The sequence below is a fragment of the Notothenia coriiceps genome, unplaced genomic scaffold (assembly GCF_000735185.1).
Source record: "Notothenia coriiceps isolate Sejong01 unplaced genomic scaffold, NC01 NC01_scaffold00037246, whole genome shotgun sequence".
Classification (NCBI taxonomy): Eukaryota; Metazoa; Chordata; class Actinopteri; order Perciformes; family Nototheniidae; genus Notothenia; species Notothenia coriiceps.
The window spans coordinates 11,089,773-11,102,623 of NW_011369947.1; the positions used below are offsets into that span (position 1 = coordinate 11,089,773).

Below are 12,851 nucleotides of genomic sequence, written 5' to 3' on the forward strand. Positions count from 1 at the left end.
CCAGTATCAAATACTTATTTCACTTCAGGGTGATAGCAGGATACCCCATCTAGTCACTCAGAGAAAATCAGGACAATCTGAAGTAGAGTTTCAAAATAAAATACCTTTATTTTNTTGCTATCAGAAACAATGCCCGACTGTTTTGGACGTAATATGGTCGGTGTTTACATTAGCATGGCTAACCCTCAGAGCTAACCTGTACTGTAGAGCATGTGTGTGAAGAAGCAGGAAGTAAAAAGGAACTCACCTTGTGGTATAACCGGCAAGAGAGAAAGCCTTTGAGCTCCATACTGTTTCAGAGATAATCCTTGATAATCCATGATATGGCAGGAATAGTTTAGACAGTAGCTGCTGGGTCCCGCATGAGCTCAGCCCCCTCCTTTTTTATTTTTTAAAGCTTTATACCCCAAATCTGTCAGATCTGTTTGGTATTTTGAGCAAAACACTTCATAGACATGTTTTTTTATATATTTGTATATCTGAGACCTATGTTATTGCCTAAAAATAGCATGATAGGTGACCTTTAACATACTGTATGTCAATTAAACAACGAAAGATAGTGATTGATCCGATTTCAGTTGCAAACAGCTATTTTAACCTCTCTTTACTTCCATACAATAATCTGTTAGGATAAAGCGCACAGAGGCCAGTAAGTACATTACAAACTAAACTAAATGCAGTGTTTTCAGCTCTTCTCAGTAAATTCTACTTAAAGTTATTTATAAAACAAACGAGACGTCAGGAGTTCGTATTTAAACTTTATTTAGGGTATATCAGAGTATGTATCATATGCTGCGAGTCGCTTCCGATGGAGAACGTATATTTACATCTCAGGTTTTTTTTGAACACGTACAAAAATACAAATTTTCAAAACAAATGAAACAACTGTACACTGTACAAACACAAAGAGAAGCAGCTGATACAACAGAGCTGATGTTCAATAAAACACCAGCCTGGTCCTTTAATCGTCCCGGTAACACTGCGCAGGTACAGCTGAGTGTAAACAGACTTAGTGTTGTTATTCTTCAAATATAAAGAAACGTCACACTCTTTTAATTCCTTTGGGATATTCCCATAGCAGGTCCTGTGTTTATATGTTCTATAAAAAGTCTTGGGAACATGACCGGAACAAAGAAACTGAAATATATGTTAGGACTATCGTAACACACACCAAGTTTTCAGAATAAAGTTGTAATATTTTAAGAAGAACTAGCATAATTTTTATGTAAATCAAGTTTTGTTGTTTTACCTTGTGTGCTATCGTGAACATTTTCTGATAACATTGATATTTTCCTCAAAATATTTCCACTTATTGAACTTAGCACTCAGTAAAATACTGCAACGGTTATACACATCAGACACACACTCACTCACTAGTTTGAACGACTGAAAATGGTGACTCAAAATGGTGACTCAAAATGTGGACTCAAAATGTGTTATGGCAACTTTTTCTTCTATGAGACAAAAGAGTAACTTCCATGGCAACTATGACTCGGCAACCTTTCTCCTAAAAGTTGCTGCACGTTGCCTCTTTCAGTCAGTTAGAGCGTCAACTGAAACGCAAGAGGACGGAGGTGAAGAGATACATTCGTAAATATGGTGAACATGAGATTTGACCGTCTGTTAACGACGTGTGAAAAGTTCTGAATCGCCGCCAAGGTTACAGGAGGTTAAAGGAGGCCAGGCTGAGTCCTGGAAATGAGTCAGCCTTTTTACAACATCTGGCTACCTCCTTTTGAAGTCAACATCATCAGTGACATCATCAGCTGGGGGGGCTTCCTCTCAGCCCCAGAGGAACTAGTCTCGGCATCGGCCTCCAGGCCACGCCGCCATCGTTTTTCCCTTCTTCTTCTTCTCCTCCTCCTCCTCCTTCTTCTTCTTCTTCTTCCCCATCGCTGTTGGCGGGTTCCATTACTTTCTCGGCCCCGCCCACTTTCATCTGCTGCAGAGGGGGCGGAGCCAGGACGCCGCCTCCACCTTTAGCGTTTTCAGTCGTTGTCGACTCCTCAGAGTCAGAGTCCAGCTTTAGGGTCCAGGGGCTCAGGATGGGTCCTGTCTCCTCTTTGGCTCCGCCCACTGACGACAACCCCGGTAACAGGACACTGGTTGTTGTTGATGCTGTGGTGATGGTCCGCTGGTTGAGGAAGTCGATCTCGTTGAGGAGGGACATCAGACCCTCGTCGTCTTTTGTCTCCTCGTCTTTCTGCTGCTGCTCCAGAGACCCCTTCATTCCCAGGACCTCAGCCCCAGGATCAGCACTCTTTCCTGGGCAGGGAGAGGAGGACGGGCCCTGGTTGGAGGGTGGAGGCGGAGAGGATCTGGGATCAGGAGGGGTTTCAGCCACTTTCTGGGGAGGTGGTGGAGTTTGTGTTTTTTCGTGTGGTTCTTCTTGTTGTTGCTGTTGTTGTTGTAGCATTTGTTGTAGTAGGATCTGTTGCTGTTGTTGTGATTGTTGTTGTATTTGTTGTAGTATCTGTTGGTGTTCTGCAGTTGATGGTGGAACCAATTGAAGCAGGTTGTTTAAGTCTCCAGCTGTAATAAAAAAAAAGATCAGCTGGTGTCAGGATGTAAGATCAGAAAACAACTAAATTACTTTCATAAGTTCACGAGTCAGTAATGAGCTAAGTAATTTAGCCAATTTCTTGGTTAGTAAGTCGTAAACAAGTAAAATATGATGGCATGTAAATGAGTTAGTTTCAAGGTATTTGTACTGGTGAATTATTTATTTGCGAAGTTGCTATTTAGTTAAGAAACTATTAGGTTAGTTACGTTTTGTTGGTTAGTTGAGTTACCTGTGTAGTTAGTCAGGTATTTAGTTAGTTGAGTTACTTGTTTAGTTAGCTAGTTGAGTTACCTGTGTGTTTAACAAATTGTTGAGTTACCTGTGTAGTGAGTGAGTGAGTGAGTTAATTGAGTTAATGATTTACCTGTATGGTGAGAACATTAGTAAATGAATTTGTATTTGATGGTTAGTTGAGANAGGTATTTAGTTAGTTGAGTTACTTGTTTAGTTAGCTAGTTGAGTTACCCGTGTGGTTAGTTAGGTATTTAGTTAGTTGAGTTACTTGTTTAGTTAGCTAGTTGAGTTACCTGTGTGGTTAGTCAGGTATTTAGTTAGTTGAGTTACTTGTTTAGTTAGCTAGTTGAGTTACCTGTGTGTTTAACAAATTGTTGAGTTACCTGTGTAGTGAGTGAGTGAGTGAGTTAATTGAGTTAATGATTTACCTGTATGGTGAGAACATTAGTAAATGAATTTGTATTTGATGGTTAGTTGAGATACTTGTACATTTGAGCTTTTAGTTAATTGTTTAGTTAGTCGATTTACCTGTTTGGTAAGTTAGTTAGTCAGTTAGTTAGTTAGTNTCATATGTTGCATGAGATCCTTGTCCAGTTACTTTGCTAGTGGCCTTATACTTGATTAACTTTTGTTTATTTCTACCATCGCCAATATACTGCTGAAGCCCAGCGCGTTCCTACCTGTAGGCCGCTGCCCCCTAGTGGGCCCATGAAGGCATTGCCAGTGGGCTGCCAAATATTTTGCAAAACATAATGATTTGTGTGGAACATTATAATTAAGATTTGCTTTTTATTTGACCTCTTTCCTTCTCTTTCTTGATCCTCCTTAGCAACCGGTCATTTCAGTCCTTTTAAAGCCGGTCTGGTTCATACTGATCTACTGTCACATCATGTTCTGAATTGACATCAGAATTTTATTTTACATGAAAGCTACAGACATATACGTTAGCGTTTCCCTGGCTATTTATTCCGCTTTTTCGTTTGTTTTGAACTATGGGAGTAGAGTCCACAAATGTTGACATGTGCAACAGAATTTGTACCTGAAATATAATTAGCTACAGATTATTTAAAACACACATGACCGATGAGTCTTCTAGGAGGTCTGATATCAGTTAAGGAGGATGTGGATTGCTCTTGCATTTTATGATCTATTTGTGACCATTTAGACCAGCTAAAGGATGAGGATGAAGGTAGTTAGGAGCTTTAATCTGAGCGAAAAACTTATAGATCATTATGCGATCATTCATAATCAATGTCCAAACAAGCGTGGGGAGAAGGTGAAATGAAGACACCAAACAAACATCCAATTCATCTTTCTTTGCTTTATTAAGATTCATCTTTCTATTATTTTGGCTAAAAAATTAAAATAAAAGCAAATTTTGGCATACAGAATACTTCACTTGTCACGGTAAAAGCTGTTCACCATTGCACTGATGTGCTGTCACACTTTATCAACACCTTTCTCTAACAGCAGAGATATACTGTCCTGCCAACTTCTTTTTTTTTAACGAAATACTTTTTCTATACGACTAAAAAAACAATTAAAGAGAGACTTGAACGATAAAATCACCTTAAGCGGCCCAAAAAATAAATCATTTTCCTAGATTGTGCCTTTGAAAAAATGAGAACAAAGCCAAGCTTTAACTAGCCTGCGATGAAGAGCATTTGTCAATAAGCTCTCCGAGAACTTTGTAGGGAGGGAAGGGTTTTACAAAGTATAGTCCAGCGGCCGCAGTGGGAGGGCCACTGCTGTCCGACGTTGCTGTACTCGCGACAAATACTGCCATCCCCACTTCGAACGTCCACCACCGGCTTCCCACAGCTGCCTTACAGTTTAGACTGAGCCTTGAGGAGAGAGGAGGACGCAGGTTAATGAACACGCTCGGGAGAAATAGAACGCTTATAAAGTTGAATTGAGCGTTTCAAGCTTTTTTGAGAGGCGGGGGGCCAAATGATCATTCATAGGTCCACTCAATAACTTCAATGAGCTTCAACTGCCTTTCCTCAGTTGGATCATTTTTCCACTGTATATCCTTTGGTTTTCAAGTTCAAAGGGTTTTGAAGAATGAAACATGAGAGAGTTTTTTCACGGTCTTCTGCTGTCTGATCGTCCAGTTTTTTTTTAGGGGAGCGTTGGGGGCCCGGTTCGAGTCCACAGACATTAGGCATTCTTGTTTTAGCATGGTATAAAAAGCACCTAACAATAAAAGTGCAATTACCTCCCTTAGACCAGTGATTCTCAAAATGGGGGCCCTACACTGACCCCTAGGGGTACCGTTGGTACTCCAGGGGGTACGTGAGGTTAAAAAAAATACGCTAAGGCTTAATTAAAAAAATGACCATGCATGATTACAAATAACTTTAGTACAATAAGTTAAATAGAAACAGAATGTTCTATATAAAATATTCCTAGAAGCATCTAAGGGTGGTCCTCATATAACATTGTATGCATTGTGTATTGTAATTATAGTTTTAATACATTATATCATCTGTTGTTCTTGAGTTTTGTTAAACATATATTAAATAAATAATTGAAAAACTCCTTTTGGAAATATTTTTTTTCATGCTAAAGATGAAAACAATATCCTTAGTTTGTCTTAATTCATAAGGAGTTAATAATCAAACACTGATGGAACATCACTATATTGAAATGTATTTTATAGGCTTTTTCTGTTTTTCAAGTTTCGCGGATCGGTCAGGGAGATCTTGCGCCTTGAGAAAAATGTTTCAAAGGGCGTCACATACTGAAAAAAGTTGGAAGCACTGCTCGTAGACGATACACATTTCAGAACATTAGTTTGAAGTCTAGTTTCTGCGGCCATTTCTTTTCGTGATTCTCAAACTGTTGTTACTTTTTTTGGTCGGTACTAAATTTTCTGACAGGGAGTGCGAAGGGATGCGATGGCTTCTGCGTATGCCTACTGCATTTATTTATTATTATGACATTATATATTAATTAACTCACGTTGCAGTGGTTTTATTCATTTTTAAGTTTGTATCCTTTACTGTCTGGTTTTTATTATATTGCGATTGTTCCTGGTTCAATAACCATGAAAGCGCCTTGTTACTTTGTTTGAAAGCTGCTGCATAAATACATTTTTTCACGGCTCACTTAACAGTAACGGGACACATAGTACAGTATTTTGACTGCTCTCATTGACACTGCCCCTATATTTTCATTTTTTTAGTAATGTGGCTCCTTGTGCTTCCTACCTGCCAGCAGGGAGCAGCCAGTATATCGTAGGTTGTCATGCTGCCCAGTTGGTGACCAGCTCCCATCGCAGCCCGTGACTTGGCCATTTGATTGCAAAACGTCTTGTGGACGGCCCTTCTAACAGTCCACACAGGATGGCGTAAGAGGTGCATTAACCTGCCTGTAGAATAAAGAATACAGTTATAACATTTACTTAGCCCAAAAGCATTCAGCTCAGTTTTCGTTAAATCAGGCAAAATAAATCATAACATAACAGACCTCCCGTTGCATTCATTACTATACTTTTCAGTCCTGCATATGTGAATAAAGTGTTTACGCGAATGTGATTTAATTTATTTTAAGTGGACCTGTCATGCCTATTATTGAATAAGGTTATTATGTAGGACCATACCGCGGACGATATATAAGGCAATATTTATACTTTTTTTTTTTTCAAAAATACCAAATCAGATCATCGGCCATTTTAGCCATTCCTCATTTCGCTCAATTTAAGCATCTGTCTTTGCATGGCTGATTGTGGAGAACAGCCACCTCTACAGCCTGCCATATGCTACTACAGCCGTCTTCCAGCCGCTTTTGAACGGCCAATTCGTCCGTGGCTGCTGAGTGTTGAATTTTGGCAGGCTGTTTTTTGATTTTAGTCTTAGTCTTAGACGAAAATGGTTATGTAGTTTTAGCTCCGACTTTTAGTCATTCCTATCCTTCGTAGTTTTTAGTTCTAGTTTTAGTCTCTAGTTTTAGCGAACGAAACTTCAAACAGTTTTAGCTTGCAAGAAAAATTACATTTTAGTCAACTTTTAGCTCAGAAATGGTCTCTATACTCTCTGAACGCTCCGTCCCCGCAGATTCTGTGTCCGCTCTGCATGCATGTCTGTTAGGCCCCGGCCACCCGCACACGGAGAGACACAGGGAGATCACTGCTTCTGGAGTGAAGAGAGCGGAAATAATGATATTGCAAGTTAGAAACGTAAGATGCATTTTGACAGACAAGACGGACACTTGGGGGAAAATATGCTGCATTTTGAATGTCCGATAGTGCACCATTAACACCTTAGTCCCGTCTCGTCAACGAAAACTAAATATACATTTCGTCATAGTTTTCGTTATCAAGAATCTATTTTTAGCTCGTCATCGTCTCGTCTTAGTCATGTAAAAAAGGTTGTTGACGAACATTTTTCGTCATAGTTTTCATTGACGAAATTAACACTGCGTGGCTGTCTCCTCCTGATTGGTGGAGTTGGCCCAATAGCCGTAGCGCCACTTCTGTGACGTCACAGAAGTGTTCAAATCTGGATCAGTCTGTATCAGATCCGTTGCAGCCCCTTTTTTAGAGATTTGGGTATGGAGTAAAATAGAGAGGGTTGTGTTTTCTGACACTTGGTGAGTTCCCAGGAACACCGGGGACACATATTCATGTATAAAAGACGTACAAAAGTGCATTTTGCATGATAGGTCACCTTTAAGTAAACAGCCAGGCATGTGCCGAAAGGAAACTTTCCCATTTCTGCTCAACGTCAGTGTTATTGCCAAAAAGCCATGACTGGAAAATGGATAGCACACTTTAATTCAACATGTTCTTTTAATTAATGCTCTTCAAACTGGAGGAAAAACAATACAATTACAATCCAAATCAACCTCTCTCTTTCACCAATTATCTATCTACATATGTATATTCTGCCTGCCACAAAAAAGTATGAAAGGATTAATAAATCATTCTGATGCATATTAAGCACTTTACATATTAAGCTTGTGGGACATCACATCAAAGAAGCTTCATTTGGCCGCCATGCTAATTTACAATAATTGCTCGATTGTGCAGAAGCAAGCGGAAAATCCTTTTTGTCTATACACACATTATGGACTGGATTAGTCTGTCATAGTTTGTCTTAATAGAAATGAACACTTGGACATTCAAAAATAGAAAATGTAATTGGGCAAAATAACATACTATTTGTTGCAATTCATTTAAAAATAGCATATCATTATGATTTTATACTATATTTTATTCCTGATTCAAAGCAAACCTGATGTCCTGCAGATCTGATGTGTTTTTGTTGTTGAGATTAAACACTGTCTCTACAGTAAAAACTGAACATATACTTTATAGCATAAACATGTTTTTGATAATTCATACATGGTAAATATGTTTTTTTGTGAGGCTGTGAGGGCTTATTGCTCACATCTTTGAGCTAACATACTCCCAATAAGAATGCTAACATGTTTGGCTGGTATAATATTTACCGTATTAGCATGCTAAGGATTAGCTCCAAACACAAAGTACAGCTGAGGCTGATGGGGTATCTGTTGGTTGCAGATATTTATACATAGTTTAATATTGAACACTTTACAATTTGACATCATGGTGCTATGGTTAGGATAAAGGATAATTAAATCTTACAATTCATCCTCTTGAAGCCATTATGCACTTTAAAGCATTCCAAGGAGAAGTGAAACAAAACGTCATCTTCATAGTAGCGCTATAGAAAACTTCACAGGATCAGAAAATGACTTGCTTACTAACTTATGATATTACTGTATGGTTCTTGCTAGAGATCATCTCTATTTACTGGCTGTCACAACTGTGCCAAGCTCGGGAAATGTCATTATTAACTCGATTTAATACAATGTTGTCAGTTACACTCTATGTGCACCAACAGCATGACCTTCACCTCGTGATGAACTGAGAACTTCCTGATACTGACCTCCCTGCGTGACCGCCAGATAATCCTTTCATATATCGCCAGCCTTGACCCCCCCCCATACCTTTTCCCACTTCTATCTTTAAATATGCAACACACTCCACTCTCTGTCTTTCACTCTGACAGTGACTGTGTCTGTATGATTGACTGAACTTTCTGGCAAGATATCAAATACAACAAAGGCAGCTGAAACGTCTGATTCTTCTTCCACATTTGAAATGCAGACACGAAAGTAATAAGGATTTATCCTCTGGGAAACACGAACGCCTGAACCACATTTCAGTGCAATTCATCAAATATTTGTTTTAGATAAATCAGTCTGGGCTTAAGTGATGGATCAGCTGTTAGACTGTCATATGTTCCCATCTATATAGAGCCACGGTGCTAACTTTCCTGATAACTTGCTTAACTTGTGAGAAGTTTTGCGAACATGTGAACCTGTGCTCCTATAATCTTTGTAGGGCAAGATTTTCCCCTACTTTTCCACCTTTTCAGTCCAAAAATAGAAAATGTGTCGCTTGAATAAAAAAGGGTTGTAATGCTTACAACCTTTTTCTGATTTGTTTCTTCAAGTAGTATCATATATGTGAAGTGTAATAAGTATTAGCACTATTATGAGCCACGTTTAACTACTTAAACTAGTAATTGTGTCTGATCATGTTGAAACCAGGTCTGACCTTGGAGGTGGCAGGGGACGTCGTACTCGATCTCGTCGTGGCGTGACGGGCTGAGGAACAGAGTCCCGTCCACTAAAGGGAACTGTTCAAACACAGGCAGCGCTCGGTGGCACAGCGCACAGTTCACCACGTTCCTCTGGCTCGCACTGAGGGCTGACAGGATGAACCTACAGGGCAACACGGACAGAAACAACATGGTTACATCTTCTAGAGAGCCAGATTCATGTGGGATAGAGTTGTTGTATCAGAGTTGTCTTTATCAATAAGCTGAGTTCTACTAAACGCTATGAGCAACTTCTCAGGTATTAGTGATATAATATTGTGAGGCTTGTGTACCTCTAACATGTTGGACCACAGCTCGTTAACGCCAATTCAGTAAATGTCAATTAACAGGCGATATTTATGTATGACATGTGTGATTGATCTGGTCATTTTTATGTCTGAAAATGATAGAATCAGCCAAGGTGACAAAAAACATCTGCTTCTGTAGATAGTTGTGGTGTCTTATGACGGTTTACATATTGGAAAATAATTACATTTGGATTTGTTTTTCTTTCTGATATATACATATATATATATTTCCATATCAAGAAGTATAGGAATGTTGGCCACTTGATGAGAAATTACCTATTTGGGTCAACATCCTTCTTGTTTACTGAAATATGACCATAAAAAGCTAAAAGATGCATTATAAACAAACTTGAATTGCTTTGTCAGTTTATATTTGATAAATAAGCTACTAAAACAATAGCTGAACAGCAATCAATACTCAGAAAATTACTGTTTTCATCCCCTTTTGAATCTTATATTTGTATCTGTTTAATTTGGAACTATTTTGTTTCTACCCCAAATAAGCCCACCACTCGTGTCATTGAGCATGGTGTGGTTTGGTAGAAAAAATAAATGTTCCTACGTGAAACTACTCACAAAAAATCTGTGGATTATCTCGAGTCACCCGGTCATGATCTCTATATTTTTGTCTCTTGAGCACCACAAACAAAGTGCCATTTAGATCCAAACATTTGAGAGAAGGCAATACCTCCAACACTTGGCAACTCACACCAAAACAATCTAGATAAAAAAAAAGACAAAAAATATGTTGTTTTTTATATTAAAGTGTATTGTCTCTTTAATGCAGAGGGGAAACACGGGGTACCTGCGCAGCTCTTCTCCCTGGCCGGCCTGGGCGTCGTCCTCCATGCGGACGTGGTAGGTGTTGAGTTTGTGTCGGGGGACGTGGGTGAGCAGCTCCGAGAGGTCCAGCCTCCTCAGGAACTGCACTGGGTGAGAGTGGGCTCCGTCACCCACACTGCCCGAGCTGAGGCGCTGGTGGAGGGGGAGAGAGAAGGACAGCGGCAGGGGGATCACACCGGGGTCCAGGTGAGCTCCACACCCAGAGGCCCCCATCGAACACCCCCCCCGACCCAGAGCTCCTCCCACCAGCAGGTGTTTCCTCTGCGGGTCCATGTGCACGGCCGATTTGAAGAACTCCCCCAGCTGACGGGACCCTCGCAGTCCCGCTGCTCCAAGCACAGCACTGGGGGAGAAAGGGAAGCCAGCTGGAGGAGACTGACCCGGGGAGTCGCATGGAGACTTCAGAGGAGGCCCCAAGGAGAAGGGTCCCCCTCCTGCTGCTCCCCTCTCTGTGGAGTTCTGACGGTCCGTTGAAGCTCTCCGAGGAAACTCCTGACTCGAGGCTCTGTGGGGAAGCTTCCCTCCCCCCATGGCCCCCAGAGGTTTGCTCCTCTTCGGCTCCTCGTAGAGCCCGTCCCCCGACGCTCCTCCGCTGGACCCGTTCCTGCCCGCACTCCTCTCCGACGGCTTCTTCTTCCTCTCCTCCTGCGAACGCTTCACCTGGTACCAGTCGGTGTCTTTCTTCAGATGGCCCTGTCCGCAGCGGCAGGAGCAGAACCTGAAGGCCAGGTCGTAGCCCTTCTTGGTCCACATGTTCTGCCGGCACTACTTCTCGTTCCAGGATCGCGCCTGGCCGATGCAGTTGAACTGGATCAGGATGGAGCTCTCCATTCGTAGAAGCACTGAATGTGCATCCAGTTGCCGTACGGGCAGAGCTCGCTGCTGCAGAGAACGCGCTGATAGTCGTCCTTCTCCAGGCCCGTCGAATGCACGCACTCGATATTCGGACCGTTGATACGAAGCGACGTAACGTGTCACGATGACATCTTTGATACAGGTCCCTGTTGCCATAAACTTCAAACCTTCTTAAGTATGTCGATTGGTGTCGTCGTAGCGAAACGATAGACACGACAGTGCGCTTCCACTAAGAGCGATTAATCGATCGGTTATACTTGTCCGAAATCAGTAGAACCGGGTATCTCTATCTAACTCTACGGCGACTCACCCTGCATACTTTTGCAACCTTGCCAAAATTTACGCAAGATTTACTAATAGTCAATGTATCAGGCAAGATTGATTGTATTGATGTGAGGTTCTTCTGGCATTGATATTTGGGAGAATCTTGGGAAAATATTCCATGTCAGAATAACATTTCACATGGTCTACCAGTTATTTCATTCCTCTATATAAATGTACTGCTTTTTACAGGTGTCTATAGAATTAAGTTGTCTGGTTTTATTTGTTATCGCGGGCTGTGGGGTTTTCCGAATGTCATTTTATCTTAAGGTTTTTTAGGTCCGCTGTTTGTTAGCAGATAGCATACTCGTACTATCTTATACTTGAATTGTCATTACTCATTGACCATTTTCTCTTAGATTTGCGCCTCTTTACTCTCCTAAACAGATAAGTTCTTCTGTCCTAATTAGTGTGATTATTTATTATTCTACACCCTATAAGCTCAATGCTTTTTATATACAACTACAAGATCATTAACACAAATGACGTACGAAAGAATTCAATCTTGGTGAATGTAGCCGAGCGCGGGCGGGCGAGAAGAGCACAGTGTTTACATTTGAAGGAGACCTACTTATTTTCATAAGGGCGCGCGGAAGACTAAGAACAGTGTAATAAACGATTTGTTTATATCTCATTAATTGAGGTTATCTGTTTAGGTCAGATTCTATGTCATGGTAGTAATGTTGCTGTGCGTACTGCCGACGACCTAATTAAATTCCACCCGATAACATTCCCCTTATTTGCCCTGTTAAACTCTTTACTAGGGAATTTAATTACTGTAGACCCTACAATCTCTATATCCTCTCGACTAGTATGGAGGTATTTTGAAGTCACCACCATCAGAATACTTAGGAGGTTTGAAGGTTATGGAACAGACCTGTATAAAGATGTCTTTGAGCCGGTTGTCATGTCTCCGGGTGTGTTTGACGTCTTGTGCCAAGAAACCCTGTGAGTTTATAAATTAATGGGTAAATTTTAGTGCTTGATTTATGTGCAATATACGTCCTGTGTCTGCCAAGTCTTTGTGTCTTTATAATCTTTTGTTGGTAATTCTGCTTTTAGTCAACTCCTAGACGTTTTGAGTTGATATATGTG

The 12,851-nt window shown here is 40.8% G+C and overlaps 1 protein-coding gene across 1 annotated transcript in view; it reads right to left on the reverse strand.

The window, feature by feature from the left end:
• Window positions 1-4,606: 4,606 nt before the first annotated feature.
• heca (hdc homolog, cell cycle regulator) overlaps window positions 4,607-12,851 on the reverse strand; it is a 9,303-nt gene continuing 1,058 nt past the window's right edge. The window contains 5 exon segments of the mRNA XM_010795584.1: window positions 4,607-4,641; window positions 9,387-9,553; window positions 10,543-11,407; window positions 11,410-11,515; window positions 12,634-12,702. Of these exon segments, the coding sequence (XP_010793886.1) occupies window positions 4,631-4,641; window positions 9,387-9,553; window positions 10,543-11,407; window positions 11,410-11,515; window positions 12,634-12,702 (1,218 nt within the window). The 3' untranslated portion in view covers window positions 4,607-4,630.